Source organism: Mustela nivalis (assembly GCF_964662115.1).
Source record: "Mustela nivalis genome assembly, chromosome: 7".
In the NCBI taxonomy this organism is placed as follows: domain Eukaryota; kingdom Metazoa; phylum Chordata; class Mammalia; order Carnivora; family Mustelidae; genus Mustela; species Mustela nivalis.
Window position 1 is genome coordinate 47,869,737 of NC_139026.1, and position 19,969 is coordinate 47,889,705.

Here is a 19,969-nt window from a genome sequence, read left to right on the forward strand (position 1 = left end):
CATAACAGTTTGAGAGACATGAGACATTTATGTAAATGCAACTAGGAGGAATTAAAAAATAGAACACACATCGCCTTCATTTATCAATATTAGCAATTTGTGTCACACTTATGTTTCGTTGGTACACATCAGGGACCTCAAATTAGCTGCTCAAGGCAATGAACAGCTCCTAGAAGTATTTTGTGTGGTCCTTTTAGTGCAACCACACAGTGTGTTAATTGGCTATAATTAGGGAGATTTTAGGCTTGGTGGCAAAATAAGCAATTCAGTTCCGGTTGTCCTATACCCACCCACTCACGGTGTTTATGTTAATCCCACACCTTCTGAAGGCATCTCGGCTTTTGACTCCTGGTGCTCACACTCTTTTGTCTAAAGGAATTCTGAACAGGCATTTACTCAGTTCAGAAAAACAAAAAAATGACACACCTTAGGGTACTTCATGCCCCTGTTCAAACTTAAAGTTTAAGCTTCTCCCAGCTAAAAATAATTCTCCCTTTTCCTGAATTTTTCTAAAATTTCAGTGAACCCCCTTTGCACTCCCAATCAGTTCTTTGTGGAACAGTTCTCTTGAGGGGGTGTGTCTTTGTCAGCAGAGGTGGTCTTGCGGAGATGAGGCTGGGGCTTTTCCAAATCTACTTTTTTGAAAAAGCAGGAAATATCCCTAAACGTTTGGACCTTTCCTTTATACTTTCTCCTTGCCCCTTTGCTAGCCTGGTTGTCTTGATTTTGACATGGTTCTTGGATTCTGAGGCTTGTTATCGACTCTGCTGAGTTTTCAGGCATCTCTTGCTCATGCCAGATTCCTAGTATTGCCTTGCCCAGGTACTTCATTAACTCTATGCCTGCTAGGCGTGGTGGTCTGTCTCTGCTTCTCATTATACAATTCTGGGCTATGCCCATTTCCTCTTGGGGCTGCTACCTCAAATGAATCATACCTACCACGATAAGAAGAACTGGGACAAAACTGAGGACAGTGTTCTCGGGAGCTTCTGCCCCCTAATATGGAGCACTGTCTTTGTATAGGCAGAGCCTTGACAGAAATTTGTTGATGAAATAATTTTTTTTTTAATGCAGTTACAATAGCATTTCATGATGTGGAAAGTAAAGTATTCAGTGAAATAATATTGGATGTACTTCTTTAGAAGAGGCACCATGGAAGGTGCAGAGGAATCAGAGATGGAAAGTTTGGGTCTCTTTCCTTAAGAAATGTACATGTTACTCAAAGTCTAGAGCTTGAGGGCAAGTCTGGGTGGTCATTTTGGAAAGAGATGATAGAGAATTTACTATTTGTGCCAAGCAAATCTTGACTATGTTAAGGGAGTTATCATTTCTGAGCTGGAAAGATTCTTGAGAAAAATTGGGAAAGTCCTCTCTTGGGTTTTGATGCTGGCTGAAGAATGGTGGTCCCTGAGGGGGGAAGGGGGTCCTGGAGAAAGGCTTAGCAAGGGAGATGTGTAAAGCCCATATGAATTCACGAGCAGGTGTCCCAGGGCTGTCCATTCTACCTTTGGTTAATTTTGGGGGTGGGATATTGGTTAGGGAGGTTTGGGTTTTTGTTGTTGTTGTTGTTGTTGTTTTGTTTAATTTTGCTTTGTTTTGATTTTTTATATGGCAATTTTATTTTATTTTTTAAAAAATTTTATTGTGTTATGTTAATCACCATAAAACACATCCATAAAAATACATCATTAGTTTTTAATGCAGTGTTTCCTATGGGAATTTTTAAAAATCACACAGCCTCCTGGAGATTAGTCTCTTTTACTGGCTTAGCACCACTTTTAAAAATAATGAATCTGTTGTGATATGCAACTGAAATTCTGACTTCTTTTTTTAAAGGGGGGGCCCCAACCTTACCAGTAAACCTGAACTTTTTCTTAATGTCACAGATGCTGTGGTCAAAGTAGTTTTGGTTATGAAGCGAGCTCTAAAAAAATAGAACGACCAAAGGGATCTTCCTCTATAGACACTGTAAGTTATCTACCACAGCATCTCATTGGTGAGGTGGACTTGAGAGCTCCAGTAAGTAGGTTGTCCAATCATCTAACCAGCACAAGGAACTCTCTGGCTGCTACCAGTGACACGAGCCCAGAGTGGGGTGGAGGGAAATGCAGGTGAATTGCATTTGGAGGTCTGGGTTGCTGTTTGCTGTTCTGTCTCTTGCCTTTGCCAAGCACAAGCCATCTTCCTCCGTGAAAGGTTGTTACCCAAGGGGAACACTGTCCCAAGCTGTTGACACACTGTACGTCAAGGCAGCATGGCTCAAAACAACGATTCCAGTAAGTATTAGGCTCTGCTTAAGATGATGGCTGAAAGGACATTTTCATTATGGATGAAACTTATTTCCCTTTGTTTTACTGTAGGAAGACCGCATAAAAAACATACGATTATTAAAAAAGAAAACAAAAAAGCTATTTATGGTAAGCCAGAGGATTTTTGTCTCTTTCATTTTTCTACTCGTCCGATGCTTTCTCTCCAGCATTTTAATTTTTCCAGATAGCCATCAAGTAATAATCGGGCGGGTGTTTCAGCAACATTTTACCAAAGCTCTTCATGCTTTACCTTAGGCAATTTCCTATATGTCATTTACAGAAAAACTGCAGGTTCCAAGAACAGCTTCTGTCCTTCTTCATGGAAGATGTTTTTGGTCAACTCCAAGTACAAGTCTGCAGGGAAATACATTTTGTGGAAGAACTTCACAGTCTTAGGCAGCTGTTGAGCCGCTGTGTAAGTATATCTATCTGGCAAATATGGTGAGTTTGAACCTAGAAACCTACCTAACAAGTAGGAAGCTATCTCTGCCCCGAAGGGTGAGTAACAGGGGCTTTCTAACTGTTGGCTTGTGGTCCCAGTGGACAGTTTATCATCAGTGAACTAGCACTGAATAAATATGTAGCAGGTGTCTTTTTCTTTAAACCCTTCCTTCCTTCCTTCCTTGATTTCTCATACTGATGAGGGCTTTTAGATTACTTTTTTCTTAATTATCTAACCTTTTTTGGTGACTCCTTTTTTAAGGCATACTCTCCGTCAAAACTTTAAAAAAGGGTGGTATGTCTTCTTTGGGACTTAAATGGCATCATGCTATGGTATGGTCACCATCGGTCACCACAAGCAATGAGGAATTCATTAGGAAGGTAAAAGTGACCATATTTCTCCATAAACATCCACAGTAATAAAGACCAGTACAGAAAAATGAAACGAAGCACACCAAAATAATGAAGCCAGGACGTGTGCAGTAGTAGTTGACTTGCCTCTGTGGGGAGTGGTGGATCTTTTCTGTGAACTTGTTCAGGGTCCAAGGATGCTTTCGCAGCCTATTGTGACTGCACTTTGCAGGAGGTGTAAGCACGGAATGGTGATGATTGCTAGGTTGCCAGATGGAAACAAGCTCTCCACTCTAGGGATTATGGTCATTGAGACTTAAATGCTGGGCAGTTGGAGGCAGATTTTTATTTCTTAAGAGCTAGAATGTCTTTTCCTTGTGGTCCTTAAAAGTGCTCCAGATCTCAAGTTGCAGACCAAGGCACAGAGGCATTTTATGTGGGTGAGCTGGTCAGTTAAGTAAAGACTTCCAATGAATTTGCCTTCCCCTTTGCTTTGGTTAGTTTGTGTTTAAGTTATGTCCTTGTTTGAGACGTGGGTTGCATGGTCTTCCATAAACTCTCTTATTCTATCCAGAGAAGTGCAATGAGAAAAATTACAAACTGGACCTTTGTAGAAGACAGCAAATGCTCTGGGCCAGCTCCTTTGCCTAAACCAGGGGAAAGAAACTTACTTATCTTTAGCTGTTTCTATACTTGAGCTATCAGCTCATCTTATTAAGACAGTGAATGGTATAAATAGTCTCTTAAAATTAAGCTGAATTATCACATAATTCATATATTTCATCCCCCCGCAACTGATTAACTCATAAGTACTCCTACTAGAGCATTTTCACCGCTGAAAGATGGAAGAGGGGAAGATCCCTTGAAGGACTTGATATAGGGGAAATAATGCCATGTAAGGCAGCCACTGTAAGCTCGAGTGAGTCTAAAGGAATAAGTGAGCGGCTCCCTGAATTTCAGCGTCAGGTGAGAGGCATCCTTTTCAGCCTGGCTTTGTTTGTTTGTTTGTTTTGACTTTTAAATGCATTCTGTTTCTCTCCATGTTTTTGTTTGAACCCTGGTTCCTCTGCGTAGGTGCTGGTCTTTGCATTAGCCATCAGATTTAATCTAACGTTCTTTCAAATGAAGTTGTTAATGATGGGGGTGGGGGCACTGGAATAAATCCTTGCCTGGTACTGTAGTGGGTGTCTGGACATCTGGAACCCCGAAGCCATGTCTGTTTTCCCATCAATTCGGTTTCCTCGGCTCAAGTAGTGAGAACATGTAATGAGCTGTAACAAAAATCAAGCAATGTTCTAAAGGAAAGATTTAGAAAACATACAACTATCTAAGGACTCTGGTTTGCCTCGATTTGTTTTTGGATTAGTTTGTTTTTGTTTACTCCTGAAAAGACCTGTCAATCAAGACGCTTCTGTCCAAAGGGATGTTTCTTTTAGGGATGCGGTCCACACAGCGGACCAGCGGCGGGGCGCCCCTCGCGCGGGTTTGGCTGCTTACCAAGGTGGCTGGCACCCCCTTGTGGCCATATACGAGCATACAGCCAATCAACCTCCCAAGGGCCACCTAATTCTGGGCTTGCTTTCTTTCTCCCTCCTGAAGCCCACCGTTGCTAGCTCCAGTTAATTTGTCTCACAAACTGTGGAGGTTATGCCTTGGAGTAAAACTAACACTATTGTGAAACCGAAAAGGAAAACCAGAGGATGAACCGGAGCTTTGGAAAGCCTTGTCAGACACTGCTTTAGGGAAATAGGTGTTTCTTTGCGTTTAATCTTTTGGCCAGTCATAATTTTGTATTTTTGATAATAGAAGCTGGTATCTGTTTCATTCAAACTTACTGAGCATCTGCTCTCATGAATAACAAGGGAAGTGAAACAGACAAAATCGGATTTTTCTGAAAATGGTGTTGTAAGGACAAACAAAAACACAAACGCCTGAAACCAAATGGCTGAAAGAAACGAGTTGGTTTTGCAAATTGACTTTTTGCAGGTCGGCTTACAGCAGGGTGGCCTGCTTCTCTATTTTTTAGGTCCTGGGCTGGATGAGGAAGGTCAGTAGGATTTGGTCTGTGCTCTCAGGAGGGGCAGGAATAACAGGGGAGAAGCTTGAATAAAGGCTTGATGGTATGAAAGGACACACCCTATTCAGGAAGCTTCCAGTAATGAGTGGGAATGTGAAGCGGCTTGGGGAGTGGGAAGAGGAGGCTGGTTGGTTAGATTTTAGCGAGGAAATGCTGCTAAGGGCCTGGTTAAGAAAGACATGATAACACAGACCTCTTTGGTGAGGGTAGAGGGGTGGAGGGTGGGTGGTGAGGCTTGAGGGATTAAAAACAATGAGAAGAGCCTTGTAATAATGTGCCTGGGGTAAAGTGGTGGTGCTCTGGTGTCCTGGGGAAGGGAAAGGAGAGTGAGGAAGAAAGTAGAGTCTGGGATGAGGCAAAGGTTCTTACTTGGGGGGTTGAATCAGGGGCGGTTGCTCATTAACAGTATAGACAGAGGAAGTTTGGAGAAAGGTAAATAAGTAGCTTTACACCTGCTAAAAATTTCAGAGTCCCATGCATCAGCATAATCATAAGACTAGTATGTACATTTCTCATATATATTTTGTGTGTGCTTAATATTTGTGATGTACTTGTTAACAGTGTTGAGATAGAGTTGATATACAACTGAACATGTTTTAAGTGTATAATTTGGTAGTTTAGACATGCGTACACACCTCTGAAGCCATCACCACAATTAAGATAATGAATATATCCATCAGTCCCCAAAGTTTCTTTGTGCCCCTTGGTGATTCCCTACCTCTCTGTCCCATCCCCAGGGAACCGCTGATCTGCCTTTTGTCACTATAGATTTGTTTTCATATCCTAGAATTTAACATAAATGGTGTATGTGTTATATTCTTTTGTGTCAGTTTTTTTACACCAAGCATAGTTACTTTGAGATTCACTCCTGCTATTAGTGTATCAGTCATTTATACTTTTTTATTGCCAAGTAGTATTCCATTACAATGATATACTATAATTTACATATCGATTCACCTACTGTTGGTTATTTTTCTTTTTTTTTAAGATTTTATTTATTTGACAGACAGAGATCACAGGTAGGCAGAGAGGCAGGCAGAGAGAGAGGAGGAAGCAGGCTCCCTGCGGAGCAGAGAGCCCGATGTGGGGCTTGATCCCAGGACCCTGGGATCATGACCTGAGCCGAAGGCAGAGGCTTTAACCCACTGAGCCACCCAGGCGCTCCTGTTGGTTATTTTTCTCCAGTTTCTGTCTCTCACAAATAAAGCCATTATGAATACTCACATCCAGGTCTTTGGACAGATATGTTCATTTCTCTTGGGTAGATACCTAGGAATGAACTATAGGTTAGGTGTACGTCTTATAAAAAAGATGGCTAAACTGCTTTCTAAAGCAGTTGTACCATTTTACATGTTCATCAATAGTGTGTGAGAGTTCAGTATCCTTGCTCTTGGTAGAGTCAATGTTTATAGATGCCAGCCAGTGTAGTTGGAGGGTGATGTTATCGCATTGTGTTTTCCATTTGCATCTCCCCATTACCGAGGTTGAGCATCTCTTTATTTGCCTGTTTACCAACAATGTATCTTCTTTGATTTTGATATTTTGCCCATGGAAAAAAAATGAGGTTGGTTATTTTCTTACTGAGTTTTGAGTATGTGTCTTTTAAAATATATTCTTCATGCAAATCTTTGATCAGATATATAATTTCAAAATATTTTTTCCTGTTCTATGACATCTCATTATTTTAAAAGTTTCTTTTGAAGAGAGAAGATATTTTACATTTTTTTAAAGATTTTATTTTTATTTATTTCAGAGAAAGCAAGAGAGAGAGTAAGGTAGAGGGGAAGGGAGAAACAGGGAGCCTGCTTCAGAGCTTGATCCCAGACCCCAGGATCATGATCTGAGTCGAAGGCAGATACTTAACCAACTGAGCCACCCAGGTGCCCTGACATTTTACATTTGGATGATGTCCAATTTATCAATTTTTTTCTTCAATGAGTCATACCTTTCATGCCATATTTAAGAAATTTTTATTTAACACAAGGTCAAAAGAATGTTTACTATGTTTTCATCTACAATTTTTCTAGTTTTAGGCCTCACATTTAGGTCAATGACTTTTGCATCTATTGGGATGATCATGTGATTTTTGTCTTTAGGAGAACTGATACAGATTACACTGATTGATCTTTAAAGTTAAGCCAACTTTGGATTTCTGGGATAAACTCTATCTGGTAATAATGTGTTATCCTTATCAGGTATTGTTAGGTTCCATTTGCTAAAATTTTGTTAATAATTTTTGCATCTACATTTATGAGGGACATTAGTCTGTTGTTTTCTTGACTTGTAATCTTTGTCTCGTTTTTGGAATTAGTATGATGTTGGTCTCATTAAGTAAGTTGGAAAGTATTCTCTCCTCTTCAATTTTCTGGAAGGATTTGCATAGAATTTGTCCTTTGAAGCCATTTTTGAAGCCAGTGGTCCAGTGAAGCCATTTTTGCCTAGAGTTTTCTTTATGGGAAGATTTTAAGCTAAATATTCTATTTTTTAATAGATACAAGGCTGCTCAAGTTATCGATTTCTCCTTGAGTGAGCTTTGATAGCTTGTGTTTTTCAATGATTTTTATTCATTTTGTCAATTCTACCAAATCTTACCCACCAATTATCTATGCTATATTCTCACTATCTTTTTAATGTTTTGTAGAGTACAGGTTGTTGTCACTTCTCTCATTCCGAATATTGGTATTTTTTTCGTCTTCACCCTTTTTTTCCCTAAAATTTTATTGAAATGCATCAATCTTACTGATTTCTGAAAGAGCCAGTGTTAGTTTAATTAATATTCTCTATTATGTTCTGCTTCGGTTTCCCTGATTTCCATTCTGAACTTTATTATTCCTTTCTTCTGTCACTTTTGAGTTTAATCTACTTTTTTCTTTCTGATTTCCTACGGTGAAAGCTCGGGTCACTAACTCAATGTCTTTCAGTGTTTTCTTAAGGTGGAAACTGAGATTATCAGTTTGAGGGGTTTTTTTTTTTTTAATCTTTTCTGTGTAGGAATTCAGTGTTATAAACTTCCTTTTCAGTACAACTTTAGCTACATCCCACAACTTTTGCTATGTTGTGTTTTATTTTCACTCACTTTGAAGTACTTTCCAGTTTCCTTTTTGGTTTCTTCTTTGACCCGTCAGTTATTTGGAAGGGTGTCATTTAGTGTCTATATATTTGGGATTGTTCCAGATGACTTTTTGATTTTGATTTCCAATTTGATTTTACTTTGGTCAGAGATCCTCCTTTATATGACTCAAGTTCTCTATTATATTTGTTGAGCCAAATTATGTGGCCCAGAATCTGGTTAATTTTGGTAAATATATTTTGTGTATTTGAAAAAGAGTAGATGTCTTGCTGGGTGGGGTATTCTAGAAGTGTCCACTAGATCAATTGATCATTACTGTTTTTCAACTTTTTTTTTAAATTTTTTATTTTTTATAAACATATATTTTTATCCCCAGGGGTACAGGTCTGTGAATCACCAGGTTTACACACTTCACAGCACTCACCAAAGCACACACCCTCCCCAATGTCCATAATCCCACCCCCTTCTCCCAACCCCCCTCCCCCCAGCAACCCTCAGTTTGTTTTGTGAGATTAAGAGTCACTTATGGTTTGTCTCCCTCCCAATTCCATCTTGTTTCATTTCAACTTTCTTTATCTTTGGTGACTTTCTACTTATTTTCTCAATTATTGACATCTCTGACATTAACTGTGGAGTCTTCCGTTTCTCCTTGAAGTTCTATCAGTACTCATGGAGTTCATATATTTTGAGGTTCTGCTATTAGGTGCATAAATATTTATGATTGCAGTGTTATCTTGATGAATTGACCCCTTTATTTTATAAAAGTACCCTATTGTCCTTAAGAATATTCTTTGTTCTGAAACCTACTTTTTCTGATACAAATAGAACCACTTCGGTTTTCTTTTGGTTAGTATTAGTATGATATATTTCTCTGTCCTTTTACACTTAAAAGATGCTTTTAGTTAAAGTGCTTTTTAGTTAAAGTGCATTTTTTTCCTTTTTAAAAACATTTATTTCTTTTCAGCATAACAGAATTCTTTGTTTATGCACCACACCCAGTGCTCCATGCAATACGTGCCCTCCTTAATACCCACCACCTGGCTCCCCCAACCTCCCACCCCCCGCCCCTTCAAAACCCTCAGATTGTTTTTCAGAGTCCATAGTTTTTCATTGTTCATCTCCTCTTCCAATTTCTCTTAACTCCCTTCTCCTCTCCATCTCTCCATGTCCTCTATGTTATTTGTTATGCTCCACAAATAAGTGAAACCATATGATAATTGACTCTCTCTGCTTGATTTATTTCACTCAGCATAATCTCTTCCAGTCCCGTCCATGTTGATACAAAAGTTGGGTATTCATCCTTTCAGATGGAGGCATAATACTCTATAGTGTATATGGACCACATCTTTCTTATTCATTCGTCCATTGAAGGACATCTTGGTTCTTTCCACAGTTTGATGACTGTGGCCACTGCTGCTATAAACATTGGGGTACAGAGGGCCCTTCTTTTCACTACATCTGTATCTTTGGGATAAATACCCAGTAGTGCAATGGCAGGGTCATAGGGAAGTTCTATTTTTAATTTCTTAAGGAATCTCCACACCGTTCTCCAAAGTGGCTGCACCAATTTGCATTCCCACCAACAGTGTAACACCATTTATTGAAGAGACTGTCTTTTTTTCTCCACATCCTCTCCAACACACATTGTTTTCTGTCTTGTTAATTTTGGCCATTCTAACTGGTGTAAGGTGGTATCTCAATGTGGTTTTAATTTGAATCTCCCTGATGGCTAACGATGATGAACATTTTTTCATGTGTCTAATAGCCATTTGTATGTCTTCATTGGAGAAGTGTCTGTTCATGTCTTCTGCCCATTTTTTGACATGATTATCTGTTTTGTGTTTGTTGAGTTTGAGAAGTTCTTTATAGATCCTGGATATCAACCTTTTGTCTGTACTGTCATTTGCAAATATCTTTTCCCATTCCGTGGGTTGCCTCTTTGTTTTGTTGACTGTTTCCTTTGCAGTGCAGAAGCTTTTGATCTTGATGAAGTCCCAAAAGTTCATTTTCCCTTTTGTTTCCTTTGCCTTTGGAGACATATCTTGAAAGAAGTTGCTGTGGCTGATATCGAAGAGGTTACTGCCTATGTTCTCCTTTAGGATTCTAATGGATTCCTGTCTCACGTTGAGGTATTTTATCCATTTTGAGTTTATCTTTGTGTATGGTGTAAGAGAATGGTCGAGTTTCATTCCCAGCACCATTTATTGAAAAGACTGTATTTTTTCCACTGTATATTTTTTCCTGCTTTGTCAAAGATTATTTGACCATAGAGTTGAGGGTCCATATCTGGGCTCTCTACTCTGTTCCACTGGTCTATGTGTCTGTTTTTGCGCCAGTACCATGCTGTCTTGGTGGTCACAGCTTTGTAGTAAAGCTTGAAATCAGGTAATGTGATGTCCCCAGTTTTGTTTTTCTTTTTCAACATTTCCTTAGCAATTCAGGGTCTCTTCTGATTCTATACAAATTTTAGGATTATTTGCTCCAGCTCTTTGAAAAATACTGGTGGAATTTTGATTGGAATGGCATTAAAGGTATAGATTGCTCTAGGCAGTATAGACAAATCAATAAGAAAAAAGAGAAGAACCACATGGTCCTCTCAATTGATGCAGAAAAAGCATTTGGCAAAATCCAGCATCCGTTCCTGATTAAAACACTTCAGAGTATAGGGATAGAGGGAAGATTCCTGAACTTCATAAAATCTATCTCTGAAAAACCCACAGCAAATATCATCCTCAATGGGAAAAAGTTCACGGCCTTCCCGTTGAGATCAGGAACATGACAAGGATGCCCACTCTCACCACTCTTGTTCAACAGTATTAGAAGTCCTAGCAACAGCAATCAAACAACAAAGAGAAATAAAAGGTATCCAAATTGGCAATGAAGAAGTCAAACTCTCTCTCTTCGCAGATGACATGATACTTTATATGGAAAACCCAAAAGACTCCACCCCCAAACAGAACTCATACAGCAATTCAGTAATGTGGTAGGATACAAAGTCAATGTACAGAAATCAGTTGCTTTCTTATACACTAACAATGAAAATACAGAAAGGGAAATTAGAGAATTGATTCCATTTACTATAGCACCAAGAACCATAAGATACCTGGAAATAAACCTAACCAAAGAGGTAAAGGACCTGTACTCGAGGAACTACAGAACACTCATGAAAGAAATTGAAGAAGACACAGAAAGATGGAAGACCACTCCATGCTCTTGGATCGGAAGAATAAACATTGTTAAAATGTCTAAAGTGCATTTTTTTCAAAGATTTTATTTATTTATCTGACAGAGGGAGAGAGATCATAAGTAGGCAGAGGCAGGCAGAGAGGGAGGGGGAAGTAGACTCCCCACTGAGCAAGGAGCTCGATCCAAGGACCCTGAGATCTGACCTGAGCCAAAGGCAGAGGCTTAACCCACTGAGCCACCCAGGTGCCCCTAAAGTGCATTTCTTACAAGCAGCACATATTTAGGCTCTGTGTGTTTATCCACTCTATCTTTTTATTGGTAGGTTTAGATCATTTACTTTTAGGTGATTGGGTTTTAATATGTTTGGTGTTGAATCTACCACCCTGCCTCTTCTTTTTACCCAGCCTGTTGTTGGTTCCACTTCCCTCTTTTTCTGGCTTCTTTTTGATTGATGTTAAAAATGATTCCATTTTATCCCTTTTGTTAACTTAATAGTTATAAGTTAACCATGTTCTGCCATGTTCTGCCATTTTTGAAACTCTTCATTCCATTGCATAGAACCACGTTTCTATCTGGTATCTTCCTTTTCTTTGAAGGATTTCCTTTAACATATCTTGTAGTAGAGTTCTATTGGGGATTAATTCTTTCAGATTTTTTCTTTCCTCCTCTTCTTCCTTCTTCTTGTTATTTATTTATTAAAGATATTGGGACATTTGCCTTACAAAGTTTCTCATAGTCTGTATTTTGATGCTTAAATTGTCATAGATTCATTCAACATTTTTAAAAAATTTTCCATACATAGATAATTATGCATAGGTTCTTGATCAAATTCAGGCTTGATGTTTTGGCTGAATCAATTTATTTGTAGTTTTGTGTATTTTTCATCAGAGAGGCATATTGTATATGGCATTTATATTTACCATGTTAGCAGTCATGAATTATTATAATTATATTTATAAATATTATAATATATAATATATATTGAATATATAAATATATAATTATAAATAAATAATATAATTATAATTATAAAATTATAATTATTTTATAAATATATATTTATATAGTTTATATTATAGTCATATATAAAAATAAATATAAGTAAATAAATAAATCAAATATGTATAAAAATGTATGAATATAATACATAAATATATATAATTGTATATATAATATATTATTTATTTATATTATAATTTAAAATATTATATTTATATTATATATTTATATGTTTTTAAATATATTATGTTTAATAAATATATAATACATAATATATAACTATATATAAATAAATAAAAAATAATAACTATGAATATATAAATAACTATATAATATATAATATATTAATATAAGTATATTGTATTATAATTTAATATATAATTTTATTTTATAAATATATATTTATATATTTATTAGTTATTATATATAATTATATACATTTATAAATGATATAATTTTATAATTATATTATGATACTTTACAAATTCTATGACACCTTCTTTATTTATAAGTGGGGGTAATTCTGTGAATATCACTTACCCCTTACTAGTTGGCTGTCTTGAGAGACTTATCATATAAAAAAAGCAGCACAAGTAGTTAATTATTTTTCTTTATTTACCAGTTTTCAATATAAGGAATTGCTTTTCTAACATTCTTTCAGGGTGATCAATGAGTTGTTATTTTATCCCAGTGTTATTATTAACTCATGGACTTATCTTATTTTTCATTTTTGAGGAGTCTTTCTGACTTCTGCAAGCTTCCTGCCTTTAGGGATTCTTTGTATGTCCACTAAGACTGGCATTTTATTGAGTTACTCCTAAGAGACAGCACCATGATAATTTTATCATGGTAGACCATTTGGTCTGGAAAAAAAAAAAGACAAATTAAAAAACAAAAAGAGATGGTACAATCAAGTCTGAAGTCATATACTGAGGTCAATATAAGACTTTACGTATGATTTTGTATTCTCCCAGAGGTTGTGAAAATGCTGTATATGTTTATGATAGATGTAACATAATAGAACTCTTCAGAGAAAGAATTTGAGGTTGTTCTTTTGAGAAAACACTACAAACAGTTAGTTCTCTGCAGGACTGTACTGCGTATAACTGTCTAGTCCTTGACGCCCATTTTTCATTTCCTCAGAATGATCAGTAGAGACAGATTTTCCATTTGTGCTTTAGTGGTCATACACAGTACACATTTGTATGATTATTCAAAACATGAGGAGATTGCAGTCACAATACTATGGATTGCATCTGTCTACCCAATTGCCTTTAACAAACCAAAATGCTCACCAATGCCCAGGACATGATTCTATTAGGGTACGAAGTCGACCACCCCTCAATTAGACAGAGAACACTCTCGATAATGCAAGTCACATAGCGAGGTTTATTTCCAGCTAGCTGGGGTCCAAGTATCTGCCCGGTGCAGCGAGTTTCAACAAGGACCCTGAGCACTCAAAGCCAAGGGTTTATATAGCATTTTCAAGGCACTTCTTCATGGCTACATACATATCTTGTGCCCCACTTTGACAGGTTAACTTTGTTTAACCTTTTGCCACCCCAGCGTCACCCTGGCGGTTGAGTGAGATTTAGGTTTAGAAGAACTTTCACCTTAACTACATTTCCTTCTGCCTCAGCCTCCCACAGTTTTGTGGTGGGGAGGGCAACCTTTGACCTCGAGGCACTGAGCCATTTGTCTCTGGAAATTGGGCCATTGAAGAGATGGCCTTTTTGTTGTAAATCACCAGGACATTTGCAAACCAAGGGAGATTCCAGTCTTGCTGGATTGTGATCTCTGCAAGTTAACTATTTGTTTTTCTTTAACATTTGGTCCCTGTAGCGCCATCACTTAACTGCCCTGGTGGCATATAAGTTGTTTTTTCAGGTTTTAGCTACTTTCTCTTGTCTCACGTCACATACGCCCTGTGGGCTGGTTAGGGATGCTCAGTAAAATGGCTTCCCGGCCTTCAAGATGGCTATTCTTATACTAACCCACTCTTACAATTCATTCTGTTATTAAACTAGGCTTTGTGAAGCCTGAAGCCATAAGCTGGTGCTTGCATTGTATTCACTGATTCATTCACGTCTCTGTCCTTTTAGAACTCCTTGGAAGGAGTATCTACCGGGCAGATACAGTCTCCACTTCTGCTGGGGGCTGTGTAGGAAGCAGATGCAGGAGGAGCTGGGACAGGGCTGGAGGCTAGGGGCCTGAACGCAAGACATGGACTCCAGCCATTTTAGGTGAGACCGGCATGGTGTCCAAATCATCTCTGCTCCTTTCAGTCTGAAGTACTGACCTTCCTCTGCCTACTTGTCCCTTCTACCTGCTCCTGCCACTTTATCTTACTTACCTTTCAAGGTGCAACTAACTGGTTTTCTTCTGGAAGCTTTCTGGGATCCCACAGTCAGGCTGTCTCTGCTATCTTAGAGCAATTTTTTTTTTTTTTTTTAAATCACAGTATATATCACATAGTATTTGCATCACCGTCTGTCTCATGTTGGGAGCCATCACTTGTGCCCCAAGGCCATTTTTATCTTGCAGGCTACCTTTAAAGATTAAATCAGTCAGGATACCTGGGAGGCTCACTTAGTTAAGTGTCTGATTTTTGGTTTCAGCTCAGGTCACGGTCTCAGGGTCATGAGATCGAGCCCCATGAAATCCAGTGGGGCTCATTGCTTAGCAGGGAGTCTGCTGGAGATTCTCTCTCCTTCTGTCTCCATCTGTGCCTAGCTCATGCTCTTTCTCTGTCTCCCTCTCTCAAATAAAGTTGAAGAGTTGCCTGGTGTTAGTTTTTTCACGACTATCTCACACTTTTCTTTGAGCTCTAGTTATTCTAGTCCTATGACAAATGGCCTAGAGTCTAGATCATATCTGCTTTGGTCAAGTGTGTCAAATCATACAGCCATTCCTACAGTAAAACAACTACACACTGAAATAGAAGGTAAAGGAAATCGTTCCTTCAGAAATCTCTCTTTCCGAGGAATGTCATCTGAATTGTGACTGTAAAACCTGCCTGTTTTCCTGGGTCTGTAGACATGTTTACAACAGTGAAGAAAAGGAAACCTGGGTAGAATCTCTAGTAGGAGGTCATTTACAGTAAATGGAACTCTTGGCACCAGAAAACATCCCATAAACCAACACAGCCTTAGTGGCAACGCCAGCAGCTGTAAGTGCTTCCTACTGTTACTGTTGGGATGGTTGTTGTTGTTGTTTTGTTGTTGTTTTGACAAACCTTGTTTTCTCCTTTCCTACTCTTCTTGTCGTTCCTTGATGGAGTGATGCCTTTCTTGTCCTTCCCACCCTGGTGTAGGATGAAGTTGGAGTTTGGAGTTCTCTGGACAGAGCCGTAGTCAGCAGGAATGCCTTAATGATATTTAACTTCTGTAATGTCCATATTTTGGTTAGTTTCTTTGGCTTCCCACTTTCGGTGTTTAATCTTTAATTCCCAGCTCCTGCATGCTTGACCCTGGGCCATGTGACTTGCTTCTGGGCTTTGTAGTTGATTCTTTGCATCTGGGAACTTGCATACAGTGCCTTGGAGTTAGGCATGTTTTGATTCTCTTGATGACGTTCTCTTTCATTCACTTGCAAGATTTGGACCAACTACTTTTATATTAGACGATTTAAGGTTAGAAGGAATGAGCATCTAATCATACTCTCTATTTATAAATAGGAAGACTTCTCTAAATTCTTTCCATAGCTACGATCTTGGCTGACCCTAGCTAGACTTGGTTATTTCTAGAATTTTCTTTTGTAGTTCCAGTCTGAAAAACAAATGATTTTGAAGGGGCTGGGAGTGGGAGGTCGGGGGAGCCTGGTGGTGAGTATTATGGAGGGCACTTATTGCATGGAGCACTGGGTGTGGTGCATAAACAATGAATTCTGTTACACTGAAAAGAAATAAAATTTAAAAAAAAATTTAAAAAGTGTACACACACACACATACACACACCCGCCAACCGTGGGATTTCTTCTGTTTATTTTCACAACATCCATTTTTGAGTTGAAATCTCCATCTCTGTCTCTGCCAGTTGGCTTAACCCTTTAAAGCCATCTCCAGCATTTCTCTTCTGTAATGCAGAGCAGAGATCTTCGAGCTAATCTGTCTTTGGAACTGGATTTTGAATGTTTTCAACAAGAGACTGGCTTAGTTGGAATATATTTTCTAAGTTATGCTGGTTTTTGTTGATGTTTTTTGTTTGTTTGTTTTGTTTTAGTATAATGGAGTGGTTTTAAGCACAGACTCTGGACGCTGAATATCTGGGTTCGGGTCTCAACTCTTCCACTTACTGTGTGAACATAGGCAGAATATTAACTTCTGTGCTTCAGTTTCCTAATCTGTAAAATGAGGATAGCAATAACACCTCTTTTATAGGATTGTGGGGAGGACAGAGGATATAAATATGGTCGGAGCCTTCAGATTAGTGCCTGACACCTGCTGACTATTATTATTTTCCTCTAACAATCTTCTCAGTATTTTTGTCTTCACTTGAAGGGGAATTGGGATAAAGGAGAAAGCTCCTAGACCTGCTAAATTTTTATCTTCTAAAGTGATCAATTTTCCTATCCACAACTCCTATTTAGTAACTTTTTGTTCATCATCATGTCTTTAGTGTCTAGCCCTAAAGGTTGACACACAGTAGGCCCTTCATCAACGTGTGCTTAATGAAGGAATGGATTCTTTCTGACTTTTCTCTCTGACATTGGTTACCACTGTCCTGGATCTGTCATGCACTGTTTTGACCTCCCTGGATCTGGTCTGGGTTGAAATGTCTTCTTTTTTTTTTTTTTTCTTTTTAAGATTATTTATTTATTTATTTATTTGACAGATAGAGACCACAGGTAGGCAGAGAGGCAGGCAGAGAGAGAGAGAGGAGGAAGCAGTTTCCCCGCTGAGCAGAAAGCCCGATGTGGGGCTCCATCCCAGGCCCCTGGGAACATGACCTGAGCCGAAGGCAGAGGCCTTAATCCACTGAGCCACCCAGGTGCCCCGAAATTCAGGTCTCTTATTACAGGGCAGTCTAATGCCATGATTGTGAATCCTGCAAACCAGACCTTTACCAGAACATTCTGTGTCTACAGTTCTTCTGTGCTTAATCAGGGAAGCCACCTGACAAGAAGGATCTCTTCCTTACTATGCAGGGTCTGACCTGAAAGCAGAGTCCCCATTTGGGCAGCTGTGACACCATCACCACCTTTATGCCCCATAGTAGCATCTGGGATATAGCTGTCAATCATTTTAGTTGTCTCCTCTTGATAAGGAAGAGACTACATGCTGCCCATTCTCCCCGGTCTCCTCCTGATTGTGTTCTGCGCTAGAGGGACGTATTGGTTGACATTGGCCATGTTTTTATTTTTTTCAACAAATGTTGTCATTTATTTGCTTCCATTTTGTGAGTTTTAATCATTATCTTTGTTGATGTCCTTGGCCCTATTTTATCACTAGGAAAGGACCTCCTGTGACACCTTCAGCAAGTGACTTAACCACTGGGCCTTGGCTTCCTTTTCTGTAAATTGAGAAGAGCTGACTTATACAATCTCTTTGGTCTATTCCAGCACTAAGCTTCTATGGGTAAAAACTAAAGAGATAAATTAGACATTTTCACCTTTTTCTTCCATTTTTTTAAATGAAGCCTGTGGAAATGTGTGGGCACATAAAGGACAAAGTTAATGTCCTCCCACTTGATTTCTAAGTGATTTCTGTGCTCAGACAGGGACTGGAAATTCACCTCCACAAAGGAGATAGGCCGTTTCTCCTGCCTGGCTACTAGCCATCTTCTTTAAAATGCCAACCTGCTTCTTCTTTTGAAGAAACTAATATTTCCTGGTCCTTTCTCCTGACAATCAACACCTGAGTATTGTACTCTGCAATGCACATAGCAGACAGAGTGATTTTTCAGAAAAGGGAATTTTTTCTTGTTGGTTCCCACATCTTCCATGTTTCCTACATCTCCCTTCTTGGATTGGCCTCACCAAGTTCTTCTTTTAGTTTCTGGGAAGCACTAAGCCTTTCCGCCTCAGGGCCTTTGCACACCTTCCCCTTTCCCTGAGTTATTCTCTCCTGTGCATCCTCCTCAACACCCTCTTTCTTTTTTTCACTTCCTCATAAAACTGGATCCTTCTTATTTTTCAGATCTCAATTTAAATGTCATTTTTCAGAAATGCCTTCTCAGATCACCCCATTGAAAGTAGGTCATTCCTATAAATTCTTTTCATAGATCCCTAGGCAATACAAACACAGATTTCATTGTAGTTTGTTACTGTTTTTAAATTGATTACCTGCTTATATACTTGCTTCTCCCATGAAACTGTAACTAACCTCGGTGATGACAGAAACCCAACTATTATTGACCTGCCAGTGCACACCTATGACCAGCACATTATACCTGCTCACTATATGTTTACTGAATGGATGGAAAAGTATTATTAGAGCCTCTTCAATAATCTAATCTGTGTTTTCTGTTGATTTATTAGATTTCCTGTGCTTCCTCAGCTAGAGAGATGAAAACAATTACCAGAATGAAAAGAACATTTTATGGGGTAAATATTTCAAGTCATTGTTTTTGAGTACTCTGTTTTTTAAAATGTGAAAATTTTCTGCTTTTATATCTTCACTTTATCTGCAGATTGGAAACAAAGGAATCTACAAAGCCATCAGTGAACTGGATATTCTTCTTTCCTGGATTAAACAATTCTTGGAAAGCATTAAGTAATGCAAGGAGCCAAATGCATGGATTGGATTGCTAATTTGGAATATAATGTGAACCCCTGGAAATACATTTGTAAGAGTCTATTTCTTTAAAAAAAGTTTTTGTGCAAGTTAAATGATGCAGAATAGACTATGGGAATTTAACATAATAAAGTTCTGGAGATAAGTAAATTGTCACTAATATGTACGTTTTCTTTATTTTCAAAGAATGCTCTCACCTTGAACATGTTTTGTTATTCCCAAATACATTGTATAAACTTAATTTAAAGCTGTATCATCAGAATTAATTCACGTAATATTTGTGGAGGAAAAATGACAGCTTTCTGGGATACAATCTAATGTTATTGTGACTTACATAGATGCTATGTGCATGATTATTACCTACTGAAGGGTTTGATGGTTATCAATTATGCCTGGTATGAACTTAGCTTTTAACAGATTTTTATTTTAATTAAATACACTGTGTTTCTTTCTCCTGGATGTCCTTTCTATGAGAGCATGCTGGAACTTCATGGAGTACAATGGGTGACAACCAGATCAGATCACGTAGGACAGACATGTAAACAAACTGCCTGGAAACGTTCACCAGGGAGGGCTTTGACAGATAACTCAAGCCTCAAAGACCACAAGTAACCAAGCTGAGATGATGTTGGAGCTTGATAATGCTCTTTCCAGGTGCTGGGCAGTTAGGAAAGTCGATAGGGGTCAACTAAAAGCCTCAGTGCAGTACAGATTCCTCCACAGGAAACCTATCAGTGCTTAAAAGCCTTCTTTGCTCAGCTAGCTCTTCAGTTAAATGAATAAAATGGCCTGAGCTTTGTTTT

General features: G+C 38.5%; 1 protein-coding gene across 2 annotated transcripts; it reads left to right on the plus strand.

Moving 5' to 3' along the window:
* Nucleotides 1-1,970: 1,970 nt before the first annotated feature.
* Nucleotides 1,971-19,316, plus strand: IL26 (interleukin 26). 2 transcript variants are annotated; one of them, XM_082738820.1, is made up of 5 exons: nt 1,971-2,276; nt 2,361-2,417; nt 2,590-2,724; nt 18,911-18,976; nt 19,063-19,316. In XM_082738820.1, exons 1-5 carry the CDS (start codon nt 2,106-2,108, stop codon nt 19,147-19,149), a joined length of 516 nt encoding a protein of 171 aa, XP_082594946.1. In that variant the 5' UTR covers nt 1,971-2,105; the 3' UTR covers nt 19,150-19,316. The 2 variants fall into 2 exon arrangements, with proteins under 2 accessions (XP_082594946.1, XP_082594947.1); XM_082738821.1 differs by lacking the exon at nt 18,911-18,976 and having other exon boundaries at nt 2,068-2,276.
* The last annotated feature ends 653 nt before the right edge of the window (nt 19,317-19,969 follow it).